The sequence below is a fragment of the Meleagris gallopavo genome, chromosome 21 (assembly GCF_905368555.1).
Source record: "Meleagris gallopavo chromosome 21, MGAL_WU_HG_1.1, whole genome shotgun sequence".
In the NCBI taxonomy this organism is placed as follows: Eukaryota; Metazoa; Chordata; class Aves; order Galliformes; family Phasianidae; genus Meleagris; species Meleagris gallopavo.
The window spans coordinates 4,140,202-4,167,047 of NC_139424.1; the positions used below are offsets into that span (position 1 = coordinate 4,140,202).

General features: G+C 51.2%; 1 protein-coding gene across 8 annotated transcripts; it reads right to left on the reverse strand.

Moving 5' to 3' along the window:
- Positions 1–698: 698 nt before the first annotated feature.
- Positions 699–26,692, reverse strand: DTX2 (deltex E3 ubiquitin ligase 2). Of its 8 annotated transcripts, XM_010721777.4 has the most exons (13): positions 26,249–26,692; positions 24,552–24,781; positions 23,461–23,561; positions 22,359–22,744; positions 17,741–18,335; positions 13,190–13,248; positions 8,325–8,456; positions 3,352–3,396; positions 2,268–2,338; positions 2,019–2,177; positions 1,765–1,926; positions 1,252–1,341; positions 699–1,043 (listed from the first exon to the last, which is right to left on the reverse strand). In XM_010721777.4, the coding sequence occupies exons 4-13, from the start codon at positions 22,663–22,665 to the stop codon at positions 819–821; spliced, it is 1,845 nt and encodes a 614-aa protein (XP_010720079.2). In that variant the 5' UTR covers positions 22,666–22,744; positions 23,461–23,561; positions 24,552–24,781; positions 26,249–26,692; the 3' UTR covers positions 699–818. The 8 variants fall into 8 exon arrangements, with proteins under 8 accessions (XP_010720079.2, XP_010720080.2, XP_085097164.1 ...); XM_010721778.4 differs by lacking the exon at positions 24,552–24,781; XM_085241038.1 differs by lacking the exon at positions 23,461–23,561.
- Between the last annotated feature and the right edge of the window lie 154 nt (positions 26,693–26,846).

The window sequence follows — 26,846 nt, forward strand, 5'->3', positions numbered from 1 at the left end:
AGCAAGAGGGAAGCAGAAGGCCTGTCACCACCCGGTGGCACCAGCACTCCCTGCAGCACCACACCATGCCAACAGCACAGAGCTGCATCAGGCACAAAAGCCCAGCAGCTGGCCACAGGGCTAAGGCACAGCTCCAGAACTGCTGCTGCTGCTTCCAGGAGTGGGGAGGCAGGGGTGAAACAGCAAGCCAAGCTCCCAGACTCAGCACATGGCATCCTGCCCCTGCAGAGAGCTGCGGTCCTTCAGCAGAACTGAGCTTTCCCTCCCTTCTCCTGGCTGGATCAAGTGACACCAGCTCCACAGAGCAGGCTGGTCCCTCAGAGGGGGAACGCAGACGGGAGGAACCCTGAGCAGGATGAAGGCAAAGCAGCAGCTCTCCAGGGAAATGAAGTGTTTATTGCAACCAAGAGATACAGGCATCTGCTACAGGGGCAGGAAGCTTTGCTCAGAAGGAGCTGCAATGAGAAGGAGGGAGGCCCTCCTCTTTCCAAGTGCTCTTACGGAAGAGACACTCCTGTCACCCCAGACAGCACCAGGGCTGGGGTCCTGCCTTCACAAGGGGCCCTGTCACCTCCCCACCACTCTCCTAGCTGCAGACACCAACCCTACCTGGACATACAGTCACGCTTTCTACAAAAACAGCTTCCCTCCAGAAGAAAAAAAAAAAAAAAAAAGAGACTGTACAGAGTACACAGCACTCCCACATGACAGTGTTATTGCTTAGTGTGACAGATGGTCAGACACAGGAACTTAAGGCAACAGGAATAAGTGCACTGGGTGGGCCCCACCCACAGCCCAGCTGAGCCCATCGACACCACTCATTTTCTGAGGCAGTCTTCGGTGACGCCCTGGGCAGCCAGCTCTGCCAGCACATTGTCCAGGTAGTTGGGGTCAGGGTAGCCGTGGCCGCTCAGGTTTGTGTCCATCTCTGTTTTGTGGTGGATCTCATTCCACACCACCGTGTTGCTCTCACCAGTGGTGCTGGAGGTGCCCACTGTGAAAATCAAGCGCCTGTTCCAGGCCACTTTCAGAAGCTCCAGGACCTGGGTGGGGAAAGATGGGAAGGGAAAAAAAAAAGTCAGAACTGTCCTTCAGCAGCTAAAGCCATGAAAGCTGCTTGCCAGAAGCTTAACAACCTAAATCCCTGCTGTAGCAGGAAACCAAGGAAACAAGAGCCCTTCCAACCACTGGTGTATCCCCCTGCTGTTTATCTGGTGTCCCAGTAGGAAAACCCATCACACAACACCTTACCTTTCTGCCTTTCTCATTGTCTGGTAGGAAGCAATAGCGAGGAAAGCCTCTTGCTGTGTAAGGCATCCCTGGGTTGGGGTGCTCAGGGCCCTGCAACAGATAAGACATATTTGGCACTTTCATCCTCAGATGGCAGCAAAATTTGGGATAAGCAGGAGATTTGGCAGTCTTATTATCAAGGCAGCTCTTCATGTGAAAGCAGCAGAGCACTGCTAATTGTAGGAGGGATGTGACAGGTTCCTATGGGACATGATACATCATGGGTCCTCCAGGAGGCACCTCATGCTGGGATACAGGTAAAGCCAGCTCTTCAGATTATGTGAATTCTGGTGGCAGAAAATCCCATTCCACAGCTTTTCCACATGGCCTGAAGAAGAATGGCATCTTTGGCAGGCTGCTCAGCAATGGGCTGCCTGCAGGCAGCATGTTGGTGCCCTGTACTTTTGTGGGAGGGAGGCTCTCACAGCTTCTGCCAGCAGGCTGCAGCTATTCCCAGGAGCAAGCCATGCTCACCTGAATGCCTCTGCTGATGTGGTACACGATCTGGATTGTCCCACAGTCCCTGTGGCCAGGGAGGGATTGAGGGAAAGTGGAGACTTCCATTTTGCCTTTGGGCTGAGTACCAGTTTTCTCTCCATAGATGGTCTTACAAGAGGGGCACTGCAAGCTGCCATCCTGCGGGGAGAGAAGCATGTGTCAAGAGCTCTGCAGTGCAACACCCAGACACAAAGCACACGGGACCCGGTGGGGATGGACTGACTCAGTACCTTGTTTCCATTGGAGTACATGGCCAGCACACAGAGCATGTGGAAGGAGTGCTGGCAGTTCGTCAGGCGACCGACCATCTCTGGCTTGATTGTTCTGCACTCACAAGCATCACTGTAACCTGAAGGAGAGGCCAGCTTCTCCATGCAGATGATACAGTCCTGGAGTACAAGACAGCAAGGAGAAGGCCACCATGTGGCACCTTACAGAGCAGCTAGACAGCTTTTGTGTACACCCCCACAACCCCTCACCTCATCTGCAGGAGTGCCCTTCACCTCCACCAGGTACTTCTTCACCACTGCTTCTGGGTCGGTTGGTGCTGCTGCACAAGGAGAGAGGAGAAAGACATCAGACATCCCGTGAGGTATACAGGCACTGCAGGGTGACAGCCAGTAACTGGCCAGCATGCCAAGGAGAAAGGTATGGGTTAGAAAGGAGAGAAAAGGCTGCTCCAGCCAATCCACAGAAGCCCTGCAAAAGTTCCCCCTGCCAGGAGCTGCTAGAGCTGGGACTGAGTGCTGCAGATGGGAGAATCCACAAGCACGAACCTCTGCGTGCTCACAGGTTTCCCATTAAGAGGATGGGAAATGCCACGTAGCAGTGGATGTCTGCACCCTGTGCAGCACACTCTGGGGAACCACCTGCTGCTGCTGTGCTCTGGGTGCCCCTATGTATCCCAAGTAATGTCAGACTGTCCCAGCTGAACTCTTTGTGCAGCTACACTCCAACTCAACTCGAGGACATAATAGACTCAGTGGGAAAGAATTCTGTCATAGGCTATTAAAGGAGAAAAGGCATTCCCACACCACTCAGCTGACAAGGAACCTTCTCATACCAGGACTAAGACACTGCCAAACCCTGCAGCTGGCCACTTCAGTAGAAACCTAGCCATATACTGAGCAGCAGACCTTATCTTGAGTACAGCAGGATTAGCCTTGCATCTTTAACACAAAACAGTGGCTTTTCTTTTGAGTTCTCACACACTCAAATATAGTAAAACACAACGCAAGTCAAAAGATACACAGAACAAAAAGAGTTTTATAACAGGTGCCCTATTTGCAGTACAAGACATTGACATTTCCCTGAGCATAAACCTCTTCTGCCAAGGGAGGAGTTTACTTACCAAAGCACGGCAAGCACATGCCCCATCCCCTCTGAAGTGTTACAGGATTAAGCACCAGACATCACACAAAACTCTGGTCTGCTTAGGGCTAACAGCATCAGCTGTCACTCAGCTCCCAGCCAACCCTTGCTGGGAACTGCACTGCCTGGCCAGGCCCGGATCCAGCCAGCGGGCATTGCACACCTGCACTGCACCCAGCTGGAGCTCCTTACCCATCATCAGGCCCATCACAGAGGCAGCCAGGCTCCTCCACCAGCCTGCAAAAGGAAACATTTGTACAAGTGATGTTAGGGCTGCAGCCGGCAGGAGGCAAAATGAGACCTGTCACTTGGCACAGGGGGCTCCTCACCCTTCCTGCTCTGCTCCAAGCCTGCTTCTGGGGAGATGAAGGATGAGATGCACCAGCGAGGGCTGCTCTCCTCTGTCCTGGGGCAGACAAATTCTAACAGGGGTTGGACAGCCACGAGCACCAGTGCTGTTACCCTGGGGCTTGCAAGAAAGCTGTACTCCAACACTCCCTCAATGAACTGTGGGTTCTGTTTTCCAGATAACCACTTCTCATGGTAGAGCCAAACACGTAAAGCAGACAGGAAGGACTGCTCACATGCCAAAGCCAGCATGAAACTGGCAGAGATCTGTCAGTTGGCACAGACCTGGATCAGGCAGGAGACTGATTCCTCTGAATGCCACTGGCAGAGATGGGCAAGATGCAGACAGGAAGAATGCACCTCTTCATTGCAGAGCTAGATCCAGGGCAACGCAAGAGATGAGGCAATGAGCTAACGTGGGTGGAGAGTCATTTTGCTAAGGATGAACTGCGTGCTAGACCCTCCAAGATGAAGGCACAGTCATTAAGATAAGTTATTTTAAGATGGGGATTCCCAGCCATTCTGAAACACATGGTATCTGGCAGCGTGAGCAGCAGGAAGGTATGACTGAGCACAAAAAGCACAATAAGCCTGTTATGGGAGAGGATGCTCCTCTGAGCCAGGCAGGAGATGCGCGATGGCTCAGGCACAGTGGGGCTGAGAGATTACTGCCCTGGAGCCCCTGAGCCAGGAAGGTGCTAAGAGGACACACTAAACATTAAGTCAAACACAGGAACTTGGAAACAACAGTTTTCCACTTCAGGAGCATGCCAAAATTCCTTGGAAGAGCATTTCCAATGGCTGCCACAACAAGAGCAGGAAACAAACAGGAGCCTGAGTGAGCCTCCACCTTCCAGCATTCAGGATAAGAGCTCAGCAAAGCCAGGAGCTGCCTCAAGACCTCATCCTGACCTCATGGGGAGCACTGTTGTGTTGTCCTCTCTGCTGGGACCCTGCTCACGTGCAGTGGATCAAAACAGTGCGCCAGCCAGAAACAGTGGCACAGGGATGCTATCTGCCTGAACTGCCTCTGCTCATCCTCAGCTCAGCCCACCACCTCCTGTGGCCAAATCTGCCCCAGCAGGGTGCTGTGACGTCCCTGCCCCAGGCTCCAGCTGACAAACACAGCGTGGCACTGCTCACGTGTGGCAGCTGGACGTGGGCTCTGGTTGGTAACTGCAAGAGACTGTCACAGGGCAGCAGGAGGTTTCAGCTTCTGCTCTGCAAGTTTTGGAGAGGAGATGCACACAGAGCAGGCTGCTACCCACTGTAAGTCCATCCTCTTCCTTAAGTACTGATCACAGTGACTGTGATCCTGAGGGTCCCATGCTGCCCACCAGGCTGATCAAAAGTCCTCCTGTGTCTTGGCTGGTTTTCAGGTGTCTCTTCAAGGTGACCCACCTTCTCATTTCCTCTAGCTACAGGCTAGAGAGAGCAACGCCAAAAAGATGCATGGACAAGGTGGTACAGACAGCAAGGGAAGCAAGCAGAGCACGTGTCCAACCAGCAGCAGTGCCTGCCCAGCACCTGGCCCAACACTCAGCTCACCTGCATGACAGATTTAGCAGCTTTAGAGCTATTCACCTTGCCATGCCCCAGAGCAGAGCAGCAGCCTGCCCAACCAGCAGCTGTGGCACGAGCCACATTTCCGCACCGGAATCACTCACGTACTGCACCATTTGCTCTGTGGAAGCATTTGCTTCCAAGCTTTTGTTCTAGCCATCCCCTGGGATCAAAGCCTGCTTAGGCTCCATGGTTTTCAAGATTAATAGAGGACTGGTCAATTCTGCTATTGCATTTTCAATGCTTATTGAAATTTTACCACCAGCTGGCCTAACGCTGTGCTATTGATCTATCCAGGATGTGAAGGAATGTTTACCAGCCTTTCATTTACCAAAAGGAATAATGATTTTCCTTAATGCTTCCCCTTCCTCCCCGTAGATAATAAGCCACCTGCTGAAGCGAAGGCTTTCCAAAGGCAACATTTCACAGATGTGTTTTGAATCCTCACTCAGCAACTAACTGCTTGCAGCACTGACACCTCCCTCCTGTCCCCAGCAGAGCCATGCAGTGAGCAGCACACAGGTTCAGACAGGTCGTTTCCAGCAAATGCCTTGCACAGTCACCCAACACCCATGGCTGGGAGCTGCAGGCTACTACTGGCAGCTCACTGCCTGCCCAGCAGTGGGTTTCCCCCAGACATGCAGCACAGTGTTGGCCTGTGCCAGAGACATCACTGCCAAAGAGCAATACCATTAACAAGTCTTGACTAATTAGTGCCTTTGTTGAGCATAACCCAGCTTCCCAGAAAGTTGGATGCAGTTCTGTCAACACCACCTTACCCAGACCGGTGTGCAGCTACAGGTTCAGTGTTAAGGCATTTTTCAAAGCACCCCACCAGGGCTGTGAGGCCAAAGCACAGAGCCCTCTAGGGCACTTTCTTGTAGCAGAGCTAGCTTTGAGATTTGGGACAGTGCCACAGCAAAGGGCAGGGTGTGCCAGCAGGCTAAATGCTGCCATGTTTCTGCTGCACCCAAGAGGAAGGACTGGAGCTTAGAGGAAGGAATAGCAGGGGCACACTGCACCCACACCATCTATCTTAGTACCAGTTGCTGGCACTCGCACTGATGTGCCTGCACCTGGATGCACAGCTCTTGCTGGAGCTCTTAAGGAGAGAAAAATCTGAAGAGGTGCGGAGATGCAGAAATTCAGGGCACAAAATGGACCTGTGTCTGCCTATTATAGCTTCAGGGTTTATAAGAAAGAGAACAGAACAGTCTGACAAAGTCAAGCTCATTACTGTCACTACAGGACAGCACTCCTTGGCCATAGGAGTGTTGCACAGGCACAGCTTGCTCCTGGGGCACCAAGACCTTCCTCATGCAGCAGTCATATGCTCAACACTCTGCAGGTACAGCCTCCCTGCCCCCAGCAAAGGACGTCCTGCTTTCTAGCTTACTGCATCTTGTTTTGGAACAGAGAGGGGCACCCCCTTCCCCTGGATGAGCACTGGAAGCAGCAGAGCTGGCAAAGCATCTCCTCTGCAGCACATCCTGAGCAAAATGGTTGGATCGAATCCTGCTATGCCAGATGGAAGGAGCCGCACTGCGCTCACGTCACAGACACAGCTCCTTCTGCTCACATCCCCTCTCTACCCCTCAGGCTGGAGGTTCCCTGGTCCCACCAGGTGGCATTGCTGAGCCACAGCAGGGAGCTGGCAGCCATAGTTCTCCAGAGCAGCACCGGGCACAGCTCCCACAGCTACCCTGTGCCATACCCACAGTGCGAGTCCCAAGGCAAGCAGGAGCCTGGCTGTGTGAAGGCAGCGCTCAGCAGCCCCTGCCCAACTGTTAGGGTGGGAAGAAACAACCCCAGCAGGCAACGTGTGTGTGCTGCTGGGTGCTGCATCTACTGCTGGGTGCTACATCAAACTGATGGAGAAAGACGCAGTGCTGGAGCAGCAGGGCGGCGGTGGGACACCTCACAGCACTGCAGCCACCCCTCTACTGAGAGGGAACGTGAGAAGACCAGGACTGCTGCCACACCTTGCTGCAGTGTACAAAACTCTGCAGCACTACTTATCATTAGCTCCTGCTGCACAGCACACGGGGTGCAGCACAGGGCAAGTGCTGAGGAATGCTGCACCAGTCCCTCCAGCTCTGCCTCTGCTCAGTTCTCCTCCTCCAGCTCTCATGTTCACATCTCCTGCTCTTCCCTACTTTTCCCCCTGCTTCCTCCTCCCCCTCCCACACATCCTACTCCACACGTAATGTCTCTCATTGCTACCATTTCCTTCTCCTCCCCGCAGTTCTATATGTAACACGGTTCTGCAAGGCATCTCCTTCCACATTAAATGTCTGTTCAGTGTCCCCCTTCGGAGGGGGTTTGCCCACATCTCCCTGCTGAGCTCCCTCACTGCGTGTGCTGGCTTTCAGAACCAAACACCAGCAAGCTCCAACACAGCCAGGTGCCTCCCCACCACTGCCATGAGGTTCTTCCTGCTCCTAAACGCAGACACTTCCATGCTGGGCACCCATGTCAGGCAGAGCTGTGAACCTGCAGCTCCTTCTGCTTATCTGCAGGCAGAAGCTGGCTGCCCACCCCAGGACACGATGACCCTTATGGGTCCCTTCCAAATTAGGATATTTTATGACACTCACTCCAGCAGTTCCATGGAAATCGCACACCATGAGAACCACACTCCACAGCAGATACCTAGAGCCTTCAAGACAGAGGGTGCAGGATGCCAGCAGCACTGCAGGGCAGTAGCATTGTAGAGCTCATCTCAGCAGGGAGCGACCCAGCCCTACCGGCCGCCACGCAGCCACCAGAGAGGTTCTACTACCTTCCATCTCAGACAGGAGTGGAGAAAAACCCATCTCAGTTTGGCCCTGAATGCCCTACATGACTCAGAGACCTGCTTGGCTGCACGATCCTCCTCACCTTGTGACTCAGCCATGGGCACAGCTCACAAGGAGACCTTCCCTGAGACAGCACATGGATAAGTGCCAGAGCCCAAGGGTTCAGGGGAACCTGCAGAAATCAGTCATGCACAGAGAGCAACTGCACTGCTCCAGATCTAGTGACTGATGGAAACAAGCAGTGCTTCCACAGGACGGGGTTTGCCTTCTCACCTTGTTGTACAGCCTGTCAGAGACCACACACTGCTTCATCCTTGGCAGGATGAGCATCACGAGCCAAACCAGAAGAGCCAACAGGGTTCAGGGGAGAGACAAGAGGTAAAGAGGGAGGTAGAACAAGTGCAGAGAGATAAAGAGGAGGAGATGGAAGCAGATATCAGTTTGAGCAGGAACTACCTTTCTTGGACACTTTCCTCCCCTCCTTAACTGAGCTGTGTTTTTTAGTGGCTTTATGGGTGCTGGCAGCTTGCGGCACACAGGTGAGGTGCACGGGGAGTCCAGCGGCTGACATCAGAATAGCCGTCATGCCTACAGCAGGTACGAGATCCACATGCAGGAGGGAAACAACGGGGAGACACATTCATTAAAAAAAACCTTCAAACTTTCAAAGAAAATTAAGAAAAAAATATAGAACAAAACCAAACCCAGGCCCTTGATTCATCAAACATAAAACACCTGGCAGGCAGCAGGACTGCAGGCAGCACAAAGACAGGATCCAGAGGCCATCAGAAGGAAGAAGCTGGGCAGCAAACCAAAGTAGGGAGATGTGGGCATTCTCCAGCTTCCCTAAAGCTTTGGCTTTAGGGCTCTCAGGCATTCTGAGTCTGCTTAATGCAAAGCCCTGGAGGCAGCGCTGACCCTGGGGGCCTGGTGTTGCCTGCACAGCCTGGGCTGAGCACAGAGCAGCCCTGTTCAACACTTTGAGCCTGAGACTGCTCACCCTCCCTGCCCCAGCCAGCACCAGGACTGCTGCATTCACTGCACACAGATTATTAAGGCAGCGACTCATTCACAAGGACAGCCATTCCCTGAAGTTAAGAGCAGCACGCACAGAGCCACGGGACTGATCATGCTGATGGAGTATGATGTTTGCCTGGGAAATTCAAGCCTGTTGAAGGCAGAACATTCCTAAGGTGACACACTGCTTTAAAACTCATATTCCATACACCTGCATGGCATTCTCAAGAAGAGAATTCCCCCTGCCGCGGTCAAAAACCATTCATGGCTGCAGACACAGCAGACAGCCCAAAGGCAGCGCTTCTGTGACAGCTGTCTGTGCTAAACCACATCCTAATGCAAAGGAAATGCTTGCCAGCATCCCCAGATCTGTGCATAGCTCATGGCCGAAGCTGAAGTTACCAAGGCTTCTGTTTTTCAAGCCCATATTCAGCTGAGTTGGGAAGACAGAAAAGCAAATGCATCACTCAGGACAAAAGAAGGTACCAGCCCACACAGCACTGAAGATGAGTTACAATGGAAACACCAACCAAGTGCAAGCATTAAGGCTACTTCCTGCCTGAAGTGCAATAGAAATCCCCTGCACAAAGCCCATGTAAATGCCCCGCAAGCAGAACCAGTCCCCATGCAGCCCCAGCCGTGTTTTGTACCAGCTTCACATAAGGTCCAAGTACAACACACATTCCACACTGTTAAGTCTTCCACGATGCAAGAGTTAGATGCTTTTACTAAACAGCACATAAGGACCAAAGACTTTTAGGCAGAAAGCATTTCACAAGATGGGATATGAGCCGCAGTCAGTCATTTGTACAGGACTGCCCAAGGAAGGGCCAGGCTGCCCCATGCACTATATATCCCCCAGCACACATGGAAACAGGCAATCCCAAGCCAGGAACCCTGTTAGGCACTGCCTTTGCGGAGCCAGCTTTACAGAACCACCCCCTCCCACACCCAGGAGCTGCAGGGACAGAGAGGATCTTTATAGCACAGGCACTGAGTCAGTGACCTCACCCCAGCACCAGCATCGGGCTGTTCTCAGCACAAGCATCAAGGGAACAGCATGAGCAGTGACTGAACATCACATCCACACATGTCACAGCTTCCTGCAAGTCACAGACTGTTGCATGCTCCCAGCCCCACGCTACACCAGCAGTCCTTCAGCCTCCAGGATGCCTTGAACAACAGCTTAAGCATTCCCCTAACAAAAGCTACTTGCTTTTGGAGGCAGTGAGCAAAGCTGAGTAGCTGAAGCCCAGCAGCTGCAGAGCTGCCACCTGCTTGCACCAGGCTCTGCGTTGGGTCTCTGAGGCTGTGAATCTCAAACTGCCTGACCCCACCAGAGTCACGAAATGCCATTTCCCAGCCTGGTGCAAAGGAGGGAAGTGGTTAGGCTGTCTCAAACGCTCATTTCTCAGCATTGTGATTACACTGATTGCAGAGGGTGACATTTGATGAGAAGTCCAAAGACCAGCAGGGATTGTCACCACCCACACACATCTGACTGATATGCAAATACAAAATTAATGCTCTGTTGAGGAGATCAATACCAGTTTGCTAACTAACATGCGCAGTCTGCTGCAAAAGAAAAAAGAGAACAAGATGAAAGCAGAGGCTGGGAAACTGACTTCAGACTCCGTGTCAGAAACCAAGTGAAGAACAAGACACAGAATCCCATCTAAGTTCAGTTACCCCCTAACATGGCCCTTCCAGTACCTTGAACAACTTAGCCAAAGTTGCCTACCAGCACTGTGAATCACTGTAAAGCAACCAAGTACTTATTCTAGGAACTCTCGTTTCACGAGTTGCAAAAGCAACTGCAGGTCCATGTGCACACAGAGCACAGGTTAAGCATGGGACCAGGAGAGCTACCCCCAGTTCAGCGTTCTCCCAACCCTAAATTGGCAAGAAAAGATTGTTTTCTATTTCTACCTTCTGCTGCCCTCACAGAGACGCACGGCGAATCCTCTCTTCTGACAGATGCAAACCAAGAGAGCATTCAGAATGGGGCTGCTCCTGTGCTATGTTGTTCTTTTGGCTTATCTCAAACAGCAGAACAATTCCTCCTTCAGAGTGCTGATACAAGGCTGGAAATCTCAGCATCCAACAATCCTCCCACAAGAGCAATCAGCAAGTGATCCCAGCCTCATGTGGAAACGTGTACCTGCCAAGTGTGTGTGTATGTGTATGTGCAAGCAGCACACACACCAGCACACATACCCCTCCCTCTTTTCTCTTGCTCAAAGTATCTCTGTGGCCACGAGCACTATGTTACAACTCCAAGGGGTAAAGTTATTTTTGTTGCAGCTCTGACGACATCCACCAGCTCTTCTCAGCCTCCTATGTAAATAAGGCACTTTTTAATATCTTATGCAGAATATTAGCATGGGGAAAACACCCTTACATAATACACAGAGCACCAACCAGCTGCTTACTCACTGCCAACCCAGCACACCCAGCCAGTCACAGCTCAAACACCAACACTGTGCTTTAATGGTTTGCTGAGACTGATATTTAGGCATTTCTCTGTGCTAACCAAATACCAAGAGCGGAAAGATAGATTAAATGACAGATTTTCCATATCTCAAAAATATTAAAGTAGCAGAAAATGAGGAAAAAACAGAACAGGGTCTCAAAGTCAGCTTCATGATTTCTGGAGCTGCGGAGCTGCAGTGTTATGAATTCCTCACTAAGATCCCAGGCATTCATCACACCACCAAAGCCCACCTTCTCACTATCAGCAGCAGGATCCCCCGTTATCTGCTGATTCAGAGCTTTGGATTTCTCCCCTCCCTGACCCCTCAGAGCATCCCAGGTCTGATCACAGCCATAGGCTACAGAGGACCCAAAGGAGATGCTTGCCCTTGGCTGCTTTTGCAGTGCCCACTCAGCCCAGCCTACACCACACTGCACCCTGCAGCCACTCAGACCTCCTGCTTGCTGCCTCCCAGGGATCTGGAGACCTTTCAAACTAACAGGGGACAATTTGCATATGTAGAACAAGGTCACAGATAACACTATTAACAGCCTGGATTCAGTCGGGCTTGTCAGTCCTTTGCTGTATTTACCCTTATGTGATTAAGTAACTAATTACAGTCAGGGCTAATAGCCAGGAGATGAAACTCAAAGCTCTCACAGTGAGCCCTGCTCACAGGTCATCCTCCCAGACAGAGTGGAGCTCTGCTCTACATCTCACTTCCACAAAGCCTGATCTATTAGCAGGGAGCTGGAGGGGCTACAAGCTGTCAGCACACCTGTATTTAACTTTATGCGGTGCCCATTTGGCTCTGGAGATCTACAAGGCACAATCCTCACCACAGCATTAAAACTGGATGACCAGAAACATCAGTGCTAGGGGATCACCAGGGCAAAACCTGCACTCCTGTCACACTGCAGTCCTCACAGCTGCAGCCAACCAAGGCAGAACACCACCATCAAGTTCTAGCACTCAGATTTCAAGCGCTTGCTGAAAGCTAAAGAGCTGCCATTTTCAAGGCAACGCCATTTCGTGTTCCACAGGCAAATCTACTCTGAAAAGCAGCACTGAAAACTGGCACTTTCATCCTTCTCAAATGCACTCCTTGGGTATATTTAGGATCAGATTCACAGGTTTCAATGATAACAAGCCAGCCTGCATTGTGTTGCCACAGGAGACAGCAACCGATTTAACTTCTGTTTCTTCCTTTCCTTAAGGCAACGCATTACAACCCTTTTTAAGCAAAGGGATTGAGTTTTTGTAATAAAAATACACAAAATAATTCCACACAGCAGCCCGCACTACAGCCTTCCTCCTCTAAGGAAGGAACAAGGAGAAAAAAAAACAAACAAGCAGCAATTGCCAGCAGCACACAGCCTGGCCCAGGTGCTCCCTCCTAGCTGAAAAATTTGCACCTAAAATCTGAATACACCCACTGGTCCTGATAGCTCATAGCCTGTCTCTAAACTACAGTTCAGAAGCAGAGCTTCTTAGACAAGTCCGGAGCTCATCTCTCCTACCCCAAGACTGACTGCACACCAGCTGGCATCCTGCTTTTACATTAGGAGAGTGTTGATCCATGCTAACCAACATCAAACCCTCACCTCAGCTAGGATAGGAACAAAGCCTTACAACAAGCTCTACTGAGAAAAAACAATTGCTAAAGTCCAACCTGTTCTCTCTCTTTCTGCTATTTGGATTTTTGGACTACAACTTTTTCACCACTAAGCACAAATCAGTTTCCCTAAAGGCTAAAAGGGAAAGTAAGTGCCAGAGGAAGCACTCACATAACCCTAAGAACAAAGTAGATAAAGCAAAATAAGATCATTACCTGCCAAGGCTTGGTTCAGTTTGCTGGGCTTGGACATCCTGACTGGAAGATTTAGAGCACTAAAGAGAACAAGAAAGAGAAAAATGTAACAGTGCAGATCAACAGTCAGGTAAGTGAGAGCCAAATGAGCTGCAGCAGCACACAGCCCTAGATATTTTAACAGGCTTTAATTACCCAGGTGAGACCCATCCACGTACCCACCCACCCATCCATCCATCCCATGGCCCAGCAGCCATACTTAGGGAGCCCACCCCTTTATAAAGCAGGGTTCTGATGGTTGTTGTCTTTGAGGGTACTGTAAAATGTATGAACAAGGGGAGAAAAACTGAAAGAGGCTTAAAAGAGTTTGGCACTGGCTTTACCTTAGAAGCTAAGGGACAGTGGACACCACGCATCCCTTTCAGATTCCTAGCTTGCTTTGGTAGTGTTTCTCAGTGTGGCAACAGAACCTTAAGCAGTTTAGGAAATGTGGGTAGTTGTTCAGCTGGCAGCAGGAGATGGAAAGGAAAGCAGCAGCATAGAAGCTGAGGGGATTGCTAGGAGCAAGCTGGACCCCAGCTTGAAGCCCACCATGCTGGCACAGAGAAGTCACCTGTGGGCTTTGCCTTAGATGGCACACAGGCACAACAGCCCACGGGCAGCAGTTGCAGTCACTACACAAGGCACTTAGATGACAACCTCCCCAAACCAGCCCAGTTACACCTGGCCACCACTTTAGGAAGGCCGTTATCAGTTCCCAAAGCCACCTTCTGCCTCTGAGAACCTAGTTCTCTCCAGCTGGGATGCAAAACTTCCTGCTGTACTCAACATAGCATCACAGACAGCAGTCCCTCTCTGCAGCCCTGCTAAGATCCAGCAGTGACAAATGCTTACCTCCCCTTCTTGCAGCAGTAACACATCTCTACCTTGCTGTTTTCCTGCCTGCTGTGTTTGGAGCAGGTTCCTGTATGCCCTGAGGGAACCCTGGGTCTCAGTGTGGTGCTGGCAGCCTCCAGACCTTTAAAGGGTCCTCCACACTCCAGAAGTTCCCTTCCATTTCTGTGTTTTCCCCTTCGTTGCCCCTAATGTTGCAACGTTTTCAAATGATGCAACCAATTGTTCTCACTGCAGCCCAGTTCAAACCTCTCTGACCACAGTGGAAATCCTCCTTTCAACTTCAAAGGGCTCTTAGTCAGTTACTGTGACCCTCTTCACGACCTCTTTGTTCCCCAATTTTGCTCCTTCATCACAGTTCCTTCTTATTTTTCTCTCCCAATGCTCCCCCATCTTCTCCCACCAGAAAGCAGCCCATGACACTGCAGTGTCCATTCCTGATCTGTGACAGCAAGCAGCTTTGTGCCCAAAGTGCTGCAGCCACCTGGGTGCTTCCATCTCCCCTTCCCCATGGAAAGGAAGAACACAGCAGAGCTGAGGATTCAAGGAAAGGAAAGCCAGAGCTGATCGGGGAGGGGGATGACGAGCACTTTGGGAAGATGGCAAAAGGATTCTCTCTTTTCTTTCCTACGTTGCAAGGTCCTGTCAAATCACCCCGGATCCAGAGCTTCTGTGAAATGAGAAGAGCCCTCGAGATGCACAGTAAAGGCAAAGTGTGTTAGCTTCGACTGCAGGAAGGCTTTAAGCCAATTAAACCGATGACGTAGAAACTAAATTTTTATTTCACATGGACTACAAACACTCAGACTCAGCCTGAAGATGTGCTAACCTATGCCTGTGAACACAGGGGCAGGGCTGCCACGTGCAGAAACCTGCAGAAGTCCCAGACAAGAGGCTGATGAAACCAAGGGAAACTCACACCGCTGCCGCCTGGGCAGATCCGAAGCCGCAGTGCGTAGGAGGAAGTTGCCATGCTAAAAAAGGTGCAGAAACGCAACTCTGAGCTTACGTTGGGCCTGAGGTGGGGTTTTTTTTTTGGAGGAGGAAGGAGGTAACGAAGAAGGATATTGCTATGGCTGTGTAGCACATCTTGTGCCTTGCCTCCGACTGGGTGCGCCTGTTCCCACACCTCTGCTGCCCAGAGATTCCCAGCTGTTGCCTGCATCTCTGAGCCAAAGCTGTGCCTGCAGCAGCTGAAAGTCGGTGCCTGAAATCTCTAAGTGCTCCCTGGTCTGCACCTCCTGAGCGCATGGGAAGATCTGGGGCTGCAGCACAGGATGCTTCCCAGCATGGTTTCACCCAGGGATGGAAAATTGCTGGAGGCAGTGCTGCCTTCTGTTCTCCACACGCAGCCCTTGCCACAGCACACTCCATCTGTGGCTCTCAGTGTAGTTTGCAAGGAGGCTGGATTTGCTATATTTACAGCATGGGAGGAAACTAAGGCACCAAGAAGCAAAATAACCTGCCCACATTTATTTCATACATTAGAGCAGAGCCAAGAATATTAACATCTACTTATGCCTTGGCTTGCTTCAGCCAACACTCCTGTTTTCCAGAGACTTTGATCCTCTTGAGAGCACGGGGAAATGAAATCTGCAGTATGCAGTGCCCGAGCTCTACCCTGAGCTCCATCCCTGCAGCAAGCAGGTAACATTCCTCTGCCACTGATACCACAAAGGCTGCAATGTGCCCATGCTACCACCAACCTGCACTGGGGTGAGCCCTGCCTGTGCACTGGGAGTAGCTGTCACTGCCACACAGAGAGCTGGGCAGTTCTTCAGGATGAATTACACCTTTCTCAGCCCTACAAGAGAGAGGATTTCTTCAGTGCTGCCATTTTTAGCTTCATTACCTACAAAATTGGGTGCGTGTAACTGGGTGTACATAACTGCACTGCCTTTCAGTCTCCAGTAACTTTTGAGCTGTCAGTTACAGCTCAGCTCCAGCAAAGCAGGAGCTGGACTCCCTGCAAGCTCTGTAAACGTCTGCCAGGGGTGTGTGCTGCAGGGTAAAAGGCTGTGCAGTGCACACAACACAACCTTTATTAGACACCAGAGAATCCCTGTGCCACCACTCCCTTCCCTGCAGCACACACTGCTCTGTCACAGGCTCCATTTGTTGGTGGATGTTTGTGCAAGCTGCAGTGATGGCCACAGGGAGGGAGCAGCTGAAGGAGGAATTGCGTGGTGCAGCTAAGACAATCAAAGACACACAAGCCCTTCCTGGGATAACGAGCGCAGCATAATTAGCACCTCATCCTTGCAACCACAAAAGCCTCACTAGAGATGCAGAGGAACTAATCCACAGAGCTAAGCTGAGGGGAAAGACAGGGAACACAGTGGATTCAATAACTGAGGAATGCTGTGGGCTTAGGAGTTAAATGAAACGCATTGTTAGTCCATGCTACTCAGGTTTCCCTTAATTGGCAGAAATGAGGGTATTTTCTGCTGGAACATGGGCTTCACGAGCCTGGGAACAGAACCCCAGCCAAGAGCAATTACCCCAACCCTGCACTATTTCCAACTCACCACATGGGAAGGAAGGGGAAAAGCCATCCTGGGCTGTCAGCTGGTGTTCAAAGAAGCCCTTTCACACAATTTACTGCAGTGGAAGACAGACTGCCCCATGTGCATTCATCTGTCTGGTCAGGGGAAAGGACAGAGCCCTTGGAAAGGTAATGTCAAAAGACTATGAACATCTCCAAGGAGAGAGGTTCAGCAAAGCGTGAAAGACTTAAGTCCTGCTTAAGATACAAACTTCAAAACTCTCTGCTAATTGCATGGAGCACAGCATGCTTTCTCCGCCCTTCTGATCTCTTATCTATGCCTTTACCTGGGCTGACATGGACAGGTAAAGCAACTCTGGCAAGTTTGCCTCTAATTACTCAGATGCTCACAGTGACGCTTGAGATGATTAAGCACAGAGCATATACTGCTCTACACAATGACCGAAGGAGCAGTCAAACAGTCCTTACACAACCCTCAGTTCAAAGTGACTGCAGCTGGAAGATGCTCAGTGCATGTATTATCATCAGCTCTTGGAAAGAAGACAGGCCATGGAAGACCAGCTTACAATACATCCCATATGCAGTGAAAGCTATGAGTATCTTGCTTGGTTCGGGTTTCATAGAGATCAACCCTGCAAGAAGACAGAGGAAAGTGCTCCACTTTGTGAAGGAGACATTGACTCTGCCTGCTTCAGCCCCAGGGATAACTGACTGTGGCCAGGCTAAGCAGCTTGTGAACAGAAGAGAAGAGGGCAGGACAGTGAGCCCACAGGATGCTGCTTTCCATTCATCCTGCAGCACCTGCAAGGCTTGAGGAGAACTGAAGCATATTTTGAACTAAAAAGGAATGCTTGTAAGTCTCCTTTGCATTCATCACTTGTTATTTCCCTCAAAATGCCACCTTACGTTTCCCCATGCCTGCAGTTATCTCAACCTGACCTCTTCCTCCAGTGGTTCAATGTGGCTTTCCTGGTTGACAGGGATAAAATTTCAAGTGGGGAAAAAAGCAAGGGAAAGCAGAAAGGAAACCTCCTTATCCATCAGACACCAGAAATCTGCCTTCTTTTAGGGAGAAGAGCTTAGCAAAGAGAGGCTCCTAAACAAGAGAGACCTGAGCACAGCAGGTCTCTGGCACACACACACAGCATTTGAAGGTGAGTCGGGGTCTGTACCTGACTCCATTCGAAGTGGACAGTCCTGTGCTGGGGCCCACAGCACCTCCAGCCTGGGGCAAAGCCCAGCTGCTCTGCGCATTGAGTCGCGGTGTTGACCTCGCTCCAGACAAAGCGGGTTTGTTATAGGGCACAAAGCCGATGCTGGAAGAACTCACTGACGTCGTCCTTCCAGAAACCTGAGGTGCAGCAGAGGAATTGGGGAAGTTTGTCATGGAGTGCCGGAACCGCGTGGTGATGGGGCCAGTCCCACCGTTCAGCCAGCACTGCTGGCACGAGCAACCCGTCCCCGTGTGAAGCAGAGTCAGGGCGGCCGTCACGGGGTACGGATTGTCCACCCGCCTCCGAACACTGCGGCAGAACCTCGTGGTCTTGTTGGTCTGCACTTGAGCCACCAGGTCGACCTCATAGTTGTAGCCTAAGGGGCCGAGGTCCACCCGCTGGTGGTTGGAGGCGTGGGCTTGCTCCAGGAACACGCAGACGTTCATCTCATAGGGGAACCAGCCACGTTCATCGTTCTGCCACTCCCAGACGATGCCCTGCTCGGCTGCTGAGTCCCTGGGAAAGAGGTGCCTGCGGACTGCCCGCATCGTCCCTGGTAGGAAAGAGGGGGAAAAAAAGCACTTTGAGATCAGAGAAGTGGACCGGCTTCAGTGATGCGTTTCTACACTGATCTGCGGTGCTTAATGAAGAGCACTAATAGACTTTCTCATCCCAATAAAGGTGGTTTTGCTCACAGAGCTCAGAGAAACAGAACACCTTGGAGATCCCTGTCCCCCGGCCAAATCTGATTGAGGGCTGGCAACAGGTTCAAAAGGAAGAAGGGTGGGAAGGGAAGGAAGGAGAGAGGATGCGGAGACCAACACACCCAGGTGCGAAGGAGCAGCAATCACAGATGCCTCACTGACTTAAAAAATAAATAAATAAAATTCAGGCTGAGGCACAGATCTGGTAAAAACCTCCCACATCCTCAACAACAGAGTAACTATAGAGACGCAGCACCTACAGACAGTGCTGCTGGGGCTGAAGGCCCACTTCCCTCTGCTGCACAAAGGCCTGGGCAACTCTCCTCCCATGAGAGGAGTCCCATGAGGGCAGGACAGGGGCTTCACAGAGGGAAGGACAGGCCCAGCTTCTCTCAGTTCCTGACTGCCGCAAGATGAGCACAGAAAACCAGCAAAGTCATTTAGAAGCTGCAGAGAACAGCTGCTCACATAAAGGAAGAGCACTGAAAGCAGACATGCTGTTGTCGTAGGGCTCCTCAACAGCAACAGCAGGAGCTCAACCCCCCAGAAGCCAGGCTCTCCAAGGGGATCTTGCTCAGTTGCTTTTTTAAAGCAAAAAACCTCCTGAGAAGGAAGTGAGCCACCTAACAGGACAGAAGCTCAAACCTCTGCAAAAATAGGCTCCTGCAGCTGGGCCAAACTGCTCGCAGTGGGAAAAAACCTCAGCAGCCCACTGCACTAAGAGAAGCTGGGAATACCCTGGGGCAAGTCTGGGAACGCAGGCAGGTGGTGAGGAACAGGAATGCAAAGAGCTGTTAACATAAAGGAGTTCAGAGAACAGCACCAAGAGGGAAAAAAAAAAAAAACAAAACCAACAAAGCCTTTAAAGCAGTTGCCAGGACTCTGACCCTGAACTCCAAGAAAGAGGTGAAAGAGCATGTCAACAAACAAGTATCTGCACTTCAGCCCTGCTGAGAACCGCCCCAGGATGTTCTCGTGGCTCTGTGGGACTCCACACCACCTGCATCAGAGGGCAACCTGTGCTGCAGCTCTGCCAACAGCACGGAAGTCATTACTCTGCTCCTGCTGCACTCTCAGGCTTCTCTGTAAGCAGCATTGGTGGTTTCTGCCCGAGTGCTTTGGTGGCCAGACCATGAGACCCTGTCAAATTCCATACCTGCCCTGTAGGATGGCTCAGCCAAAAAACCCAGAGACTCCTGTGGGATAAGGCTTTGCTCTGGCAAAAGCCAGGGCGGAAGGTGTCAACAGAACCAAGCTGACCTTCCCCAGCCAGGAATCAGTGTCTGACATGGGAAAGCAGAGAACACAGCCAAGAGTATACTCAAGCAACGAGTGCTTCCATTCAGCAATCAACTCCTGCCAGGTTTTAGAAAGACTGAGTGCACAAATCTATGTTCTCAACAGACACTGGGGAAGATCTGAGCAGAGGGAAGAAGGATGAGATCAGATTGGGACCAACATGGTGAGAGAAGCCCTGCATTTAGAGATGGATGCTGGGAACCTGCTCCCAGCAGAGAAGAGACCAGCACAGGTAAAAGAAGGTGCTGGAAAGCCAAGCAGGACACACAGGTAAGAAATCAGCAAGGCAGTCCCTGCTCCAATGGCAGGTCTGAAGCTAAAAGCAGCACAGGGAAGACTTCGGGTGTTTGCAAGTGATGTGCAATTTTAAGATCCCTAAACTGCAGTGGTGAGAGGAGATTTTAAGAGTCAGTAACAGGAGGCACGTGCCCCTGGAAAAGGTCCCCTTCCCCCAGGCTGGCAGGGAAGCTGGCATGGAAGCTGGCATTTGTCTTCCGAGTGGGCAAACAGCTGTGGCAGGAGGACAACTCCTGCTGCTGCCTCACATTCACTTCCAGCTAATCTACCCAAAGCAGCAGCTGAAGCCTGCGGCTAATCCTGCCCACAAGATCCCCCTGCACAGCTGTCACTCCCTGTTGGTAGAGATGCTAGTCCCATTAACACTGGCTTCCTGTTATTCTCCCTGGCTTCCTTTGAAGAGCTATTTGTCTGTCTAATAGCTAATGAGCAGAATACAACAGCCTATTTTTTGCCCTGTTTAAAGATTTTTCATGGGGATGTTTCCTGCAGAGATTCTTTTCTCCAGCAGATGACAAAGGTCAGCTGGCTGCTTCCTTAGAAAGGCTCGTGTTTAAGGCAGAGCCCTGCAGAAAGTCTTCCTTAGAAGTGGGCCACAAAAAGGGATATGAGAGCATTCTCAACAGTCACACAAACAGTGCATAGGAACAGTTACCCACGTAAGGAGGCTCACAGACCTGGCTGCTCTGATCAGCATCCCTCCGAATCAGTGGGAAACTCTGCAGGAGAGCTCCAAAGTAGAATGAGCCTTTTTGTTGTTAAAATACCACCACAAACCTCATCCACAGAAAGAGGACATCACGTCATCCAGCATCATTTCCAAAACTGTACTGTGCCGTTTCCCCTGAGATGACTAAACCCAAAGCATCCTGCAACAGACAATATAGCTAGATGCTTTGAGGTCTTTCACAAAAGACTAAAGAGATACAAGACACCTGCACACGTGAAGATGGATGTCCCAGTTGCACTGAGACACATCATTCGGCCTCTCACAGGTAATCAACCTCTACAGGCTGAGATCTCAACCTCACCCAGCTGGGATGTGTCCTGGCAACGGATGGCATTCTGGTGAGGGAGGGCCTGCTGCCCAGGTGCTGGATGGAGCACCAGCTGCACAGCTCCTGCACAAGTGCAGTGTGAAGAAAACAAGAAACAGCTGCTGATGCTAGCTCTGGTGGTCTGTGCTGTGTTGCTTGAAGCCACAGCCCTCAACAGAGCTTCCAGGCCATGCTGAGCCAATCCTGCCAGCGCTCAAGACACTTCTAGGGAAAACTCATCTCAAGGTTACTGGTAAGCACTGTGAAGTCAGAATAAAAACACGGATGCAGCTGCAATGAGCATTCACCACTCCAACCACTTCCCTTTCCTGTAGGAATTGTCTTGTTGCAGTTGATTCAAGACAGTGCTCATTTCTTGCTTCAGCTGGCAGGAGCCCAGCACAGTGCCCAACTTTGCAGCCTGGTGTGAGGCTCAGGCAGTGTGCTAAACGTGACTGCGTCCTGTGGCAAGGGGAAAGGTGTTGGCAAAGGGGAAAACTGATGCACGGAGAATTTTCCATTCATTTAGGGGTGTGTAATGTAGAATCTCCCTGGATTTTCTGGAGATAAGAGCACACATTCCATCCCTGCTTTCTGAGCTACAGCTGCTCAACACATCTGGAGCAAAAGAGGGCAGGAACCATATCAGCACATGCTGAGCCGGTAGCCCCAGTGACCTCAGAAAATGAGAATGAAAATTAAACCTCAGCCCTGTAATTAGGAGCAGCCCACCCTTCCTCCCTGGGAGGGAGCAAGCAGGCCTAGGACAGCAGCAGTGGGGGACTATTCTGCGGCTGCATTACATTGTTCTGCCAGAGGCAGGAGGCTTTCACAGAGCAGCTTGCACAGGATGGCATGCCAAAGTAGAGCAGCTGGCACACCAGTTGCAGAGAGAACAAGGGATGCAGCCAGGAAGGTTTCAATTGCAAAAAGGCCTTTCTGTGAAGCGGTCTTGAATGGATGCGGGCTGGGGGCAGGCAGAAAGTTTCCAGCTCTGAGGAGTCTAGCTCACAAGCTCTGAGCTCCGGAGGTCTCACGATGAGGCTTCTCTCACCCCTGTCTGCCTGGCACAGCCCTGCAGATTCATCAGCCAACATTGCTTGGGTGGCACATAGCATCAGGAAAGAAGACTCAGCACACGGCAAGTGACAGCAGTGTCAGCAGAGCTTTGCAGGGCTTTCTCTTTAAGCACACAAGCAGGCTTACAAAAATGCTGGCATGAGAAGGAAGCTCCCTTACCTGTATCCTGCCGGAACTGTGTCAGGCTTGGGATGTCGATGACGTAGGGGGCCAAGCTAGCATCCGCATGTCCCAAAGAGATGCTGCTGCTGACAAGCCCTGATCCTGAACGCCGTCCCTTCTGCTGAGAGGCCTGAAAACCTTGCTCAATGAACCTGCACACATCTCCTCGGTATGGCCTCCACCGGCCAAACTCATCCTGCCATTCCCACACCGCCACTGCTGTGGAGCTGCTGTACCCTGGGATGGAGCCAGGGGCTCCGGGGGGCCCGGCTGAGCTGCTTCCTGCTCCCTGAGCTGCTGCCATGGTCTTCCCTGAGGTCTGGGCACACGTAGATCACAGGCAGCAGCTGCACCAGCTGGCTTTACACCATCTTCTGGGGAACCTGGAGGGAGAGACACAGAGCACAGCAGAGCTGAGAATGACGTTCCAGAATCAACACACCTCAAAGACGTACCACACAAGCTCAGCCTTTCACAGAAGATGCTCACTGTGCATTTAGGAGACTAAAGAAAAGGGAACACACTCTGGTCGAGGGCAAATTAGGTACCACCACCTACAACATGCCAATGCGACGTCTTTTGCAAATGTGGTGAAAGAGCTTCCTGAGAAGACTCTGCTTCTAACTCCAGACACAATCAGAGTCCGTAAAAGTAGCCCAAGGCTGCTGCTGGTCTGTGTTAAACTTATCCATCAGCACTGAGCCAAGCTCAGACCTGAGAAGTATGCCAAGCACCGCACCTGTGCACACTGACGTTATGCAAGCAGTTCCTGAAACTCTGTGCTGCTCTAAATGCAGGGCTACGATGCCAGCTCCATTCTGGCCTCAGATTGTGGGGATTCAAGAATATTCAGAGCAGAAGCTGTGGAGCAAGACAAACGGCACGAGAAAGGAGAGATGTGTGATCGCTGCATGATAAATGATCCTGATGGGAGGAAGAGCACATGGCAAGGAACATGACTCTGACTGGATCAGTGCCTACACGCACACTTAGGAGTAGACCAGAGGTGACTTTGTGGAATGTTTTGTTGATGTCATGTAAAGGAAGGCAGGAAAGTTACAAAAGAGAAAGTGGGAATGTATATAAAGGATGCTAGAACCTGCAATAAACGATTTGGATTGTTCACACATCTGAGTCCGTGCCTTCAGACACTGCATCTGATCACTCCATTTTCATCCAAGATCAATCCCTTGACTCCTCCTGTGTAAGGTAAGGGAGTTTCCAGCATTATACACGTACACAAAGCCAGAAAAGAATCCTTTATGCATGAAAGCCAGCAAAGCACAGAAATAAATTTGTTAAGCTTGATCTGAGAGAAGAATTGGGAGGAACAAGTATGGAAGTAGCAGGAGGGAGGGAGCAGCCTGTGCCAAGGACAGGATCACAGCATGCCTACCTGCAGCTTCTGGGGCTGGAAAACAAAGAATATATCTTAGAACAAGCGACAGTTTGCATCACTAACAACTCTAGCCAGATGCAGAAAGCCATTATGTAATGATTTGGGGAAAAAAAAGAGAATGGGATAGGAGCCTTAAGACATCCGGATACGGACATAAAGGGCAGCAGCTAAATCCTAACACTCACAGAGCAAAGACAGAATGCAGACAAAGGATCACCAATGATGTTAGCCCCCCAAGGGATATAAAACAGCAAACCCAAAGCCATCCAAAAACATAGACAGCAGTGGTGACAGACAAGTTATTAGGGAACACAGGCAGAATGAAGATGCTGTTAAGACACAGCTGTACGTGTATGTATGGTTTCACAGCCAGTGCCCCACATGCTGTCACAAGGCAGCCACAACCCACCCAGCTGGCCAGGCACCAGGACCTCCAAGGTGAGGAGGTGGAAGAGGGGGACTGACAGTTGACAGCTCACTTAGAAATGATGACCACTCACTTAAGAAAGAGGTGCTGGTTGTGCTAACAGCACTCTCAAATGTTAGGAGCAGGGATACTGCTCACACATGGTCACCAAGCTGTGTCCAAGAGGCGGAGTACTGATAGCTCACATTCCTGTGCTGCTGTGCCATTGCAAGGAATTCTGTCCAGGCCATCTGGACATGTCTATCTTGTGTCTGAATGCCAGGCAGAGCATTTGGAAATCTCCGTGGCGGTGCTGGTGAGCAGCTGGCTACAAGAACGCAAGTGAGAATGAACAAGATTCATTTGGGTTTAAAAATAAAGTCACCTTCTCCCTCCTAAGGTCTCACGTTGTTGATTGCTCACTTCACTCTAGTCAATAAGGAGCTATGAGCTTCCTTCCTGCCAAGCAGAAAAGTTCAGGGCTCCCAAGAGGCAGCAAAGCTGTGGGTGGCTTCCACTGGAGGATGCCATCTGCATGGAGAATGACAATGCTGCCGGATGGGGGAAGAGCCCACGCTCCACAGAGTATTCCATCCATCCTGCTCGCATGGCTTGCTAGCTCAAAAAAGAAACAGAATTTAAAAAAAAAAAAAAAAAAAAATCTAGCAAAGAACAGACTCACCCACGTGTCTGCATTTATGAGATGAAAGCAACACTTTCCCAGGAATGCAGAAATGACAAATTGCTCTGGGTCACCAACAGCACACTCCGCTCACAGCAAAAAGCAATCAGTCACAGCAATGCACATAGGTTGGTTATTTTGCTGCTCCAAACAGCAAAACTGTAGGTGTCAAACTTGACACTTGCCTCCACCAGATCATTTTAAGGCAGGTTTCACACCACACATCCACACCCTCCCTGGACTGAGTCAGAGCATGGCTCGGGGAAGGTCTGTCCATCCCATGGTGCAGCTGCATACCTGCAGCAGGTGCTCTGTGCCTCAAAATAGAGAACTGCACCACTTCCCCCCAAAAGTTGTTGCTGACAAATACTCATGCAGCCACAAGCAGAGAAAGAAGAACAAAGAAATGTTTTTTGGAGGGAGTCAGCAGTTTGCTTTTTCCTTCTCTTTTTGAAGCACAGCAGCAGATGAAGAAAAGCAGCGCATTGAGCACTGCATCTTTAGCCACCATCAGTATTTGATGCTGTAAACTGGCAGGTGACAAAAGCCTGCTGTCACACCAGGGTGGCAGTGATACTTTGACTCTGGACGTGCCAGCAAAAGCACGCAGACCTGCTGCATACGGGCACAGCTCTGACATTTGCTTCCCCACTTGAAAGGGGAAATATTCCCTGTGCTGGGACTGGTGGTGCACAGAAGCAGAGAGGACTTTGGGTGTCCTGCTCCTATAGCCCCACAGCTCTGGATGTGCCACACACCCACCTGCCTGGCAGCACATCACCTTCAGCTTTTAAAACTACCCTGCCTACCCAAAAGTCACATGAAGAGCTAAGAGTGATGCTTCTTTAGCAAAACACTCCCAGCTCCACTTAGCAAACCCACAGCCACCCTGCCCCAAATGATAACAGGACTCTGACTTCTCAAAGCACGAACTTTAACTATTCCAGCCACACAACTTCTGCGTGGGAGACCGAATTAAGGTTTGTTTACTTTGACCTTTAGCACCAGCACAAGTGCTGCAGCATTTGCCAGCCTTCAACTGGGAACCTCAGTGATGGCTGGGCGCATTTCAGTGGTGTTTCCCACCACCCAATTCACTCCCTGCTCTTCGAGCCCCATCCAGGTCCGTTTTTTAGCAATAGGGTACATTAATTTAAGAATCAATATATCAGTTTAGCAAAACGAATTCGTAAGTGATAGTTCTAAAGCTCTCCATTTCAGCTTCAGGGGATAAGCAGTCATGATTTCCCTCAGTACTTTTGCACTGGGGACAGAACAGAAGGCATTTGTCTTACTTCTCAAGGATTTTGCCTCACTAGAAGTTCTGCATTCACAAGAGCACCTTTATCAACTGCCGCAAAGCACGCAGGGGCAATTCTCCTCGGGTTCCACACGCATACCTCATTATGGCCTCACAAGCAACGGGAATCTTCCAAAACGGGGAACTCGGCCGGAGGCGGGTGAAAGCATCCAGCGACGGAGCCGACGGCGAACAGAGGCGCTCACACCCGCGGAGCGGCCCGGCACGGCGCAGAGCCCGATCCAAAAGCACAGAAACGAGAGCGGCAGCCCGAGCCCCAAATAAACCCCTCGGAACTGCACCGCCGCACCAACCTCCGCCGCGTCTCCACAGCCGACAGACTCCGCACAGCCGGAGACCACTCCGCCCGCAGGCCCCGGGGAGCCCAAGGGATAACAGCGGCCCGCCCGGAGCAATCCTCACGGCCGCGGAACGGTGCGGCTACCGGCACGGCACTGCGAGGCCCCGCCAACGTACGGCGTCCCGGCGGCGCCGCCACTTCCCGGACGCAGGCAGAGGCGGCAAGCGCGCATGCGCGGCGCGGGGTGCGATGGGGGCTGTAGTGCGGGGCGGGAGGGGGCGGGGACTGACGTGACTGACGTGTGTGCGTGTAAGCGTGCGTGTGCGTGTGCAGTGTGTGTGTGCGTGAGGCAGGCAGTGACCGCGTGAGTGTATGACAGTGTGACTGGGTGCGTGTG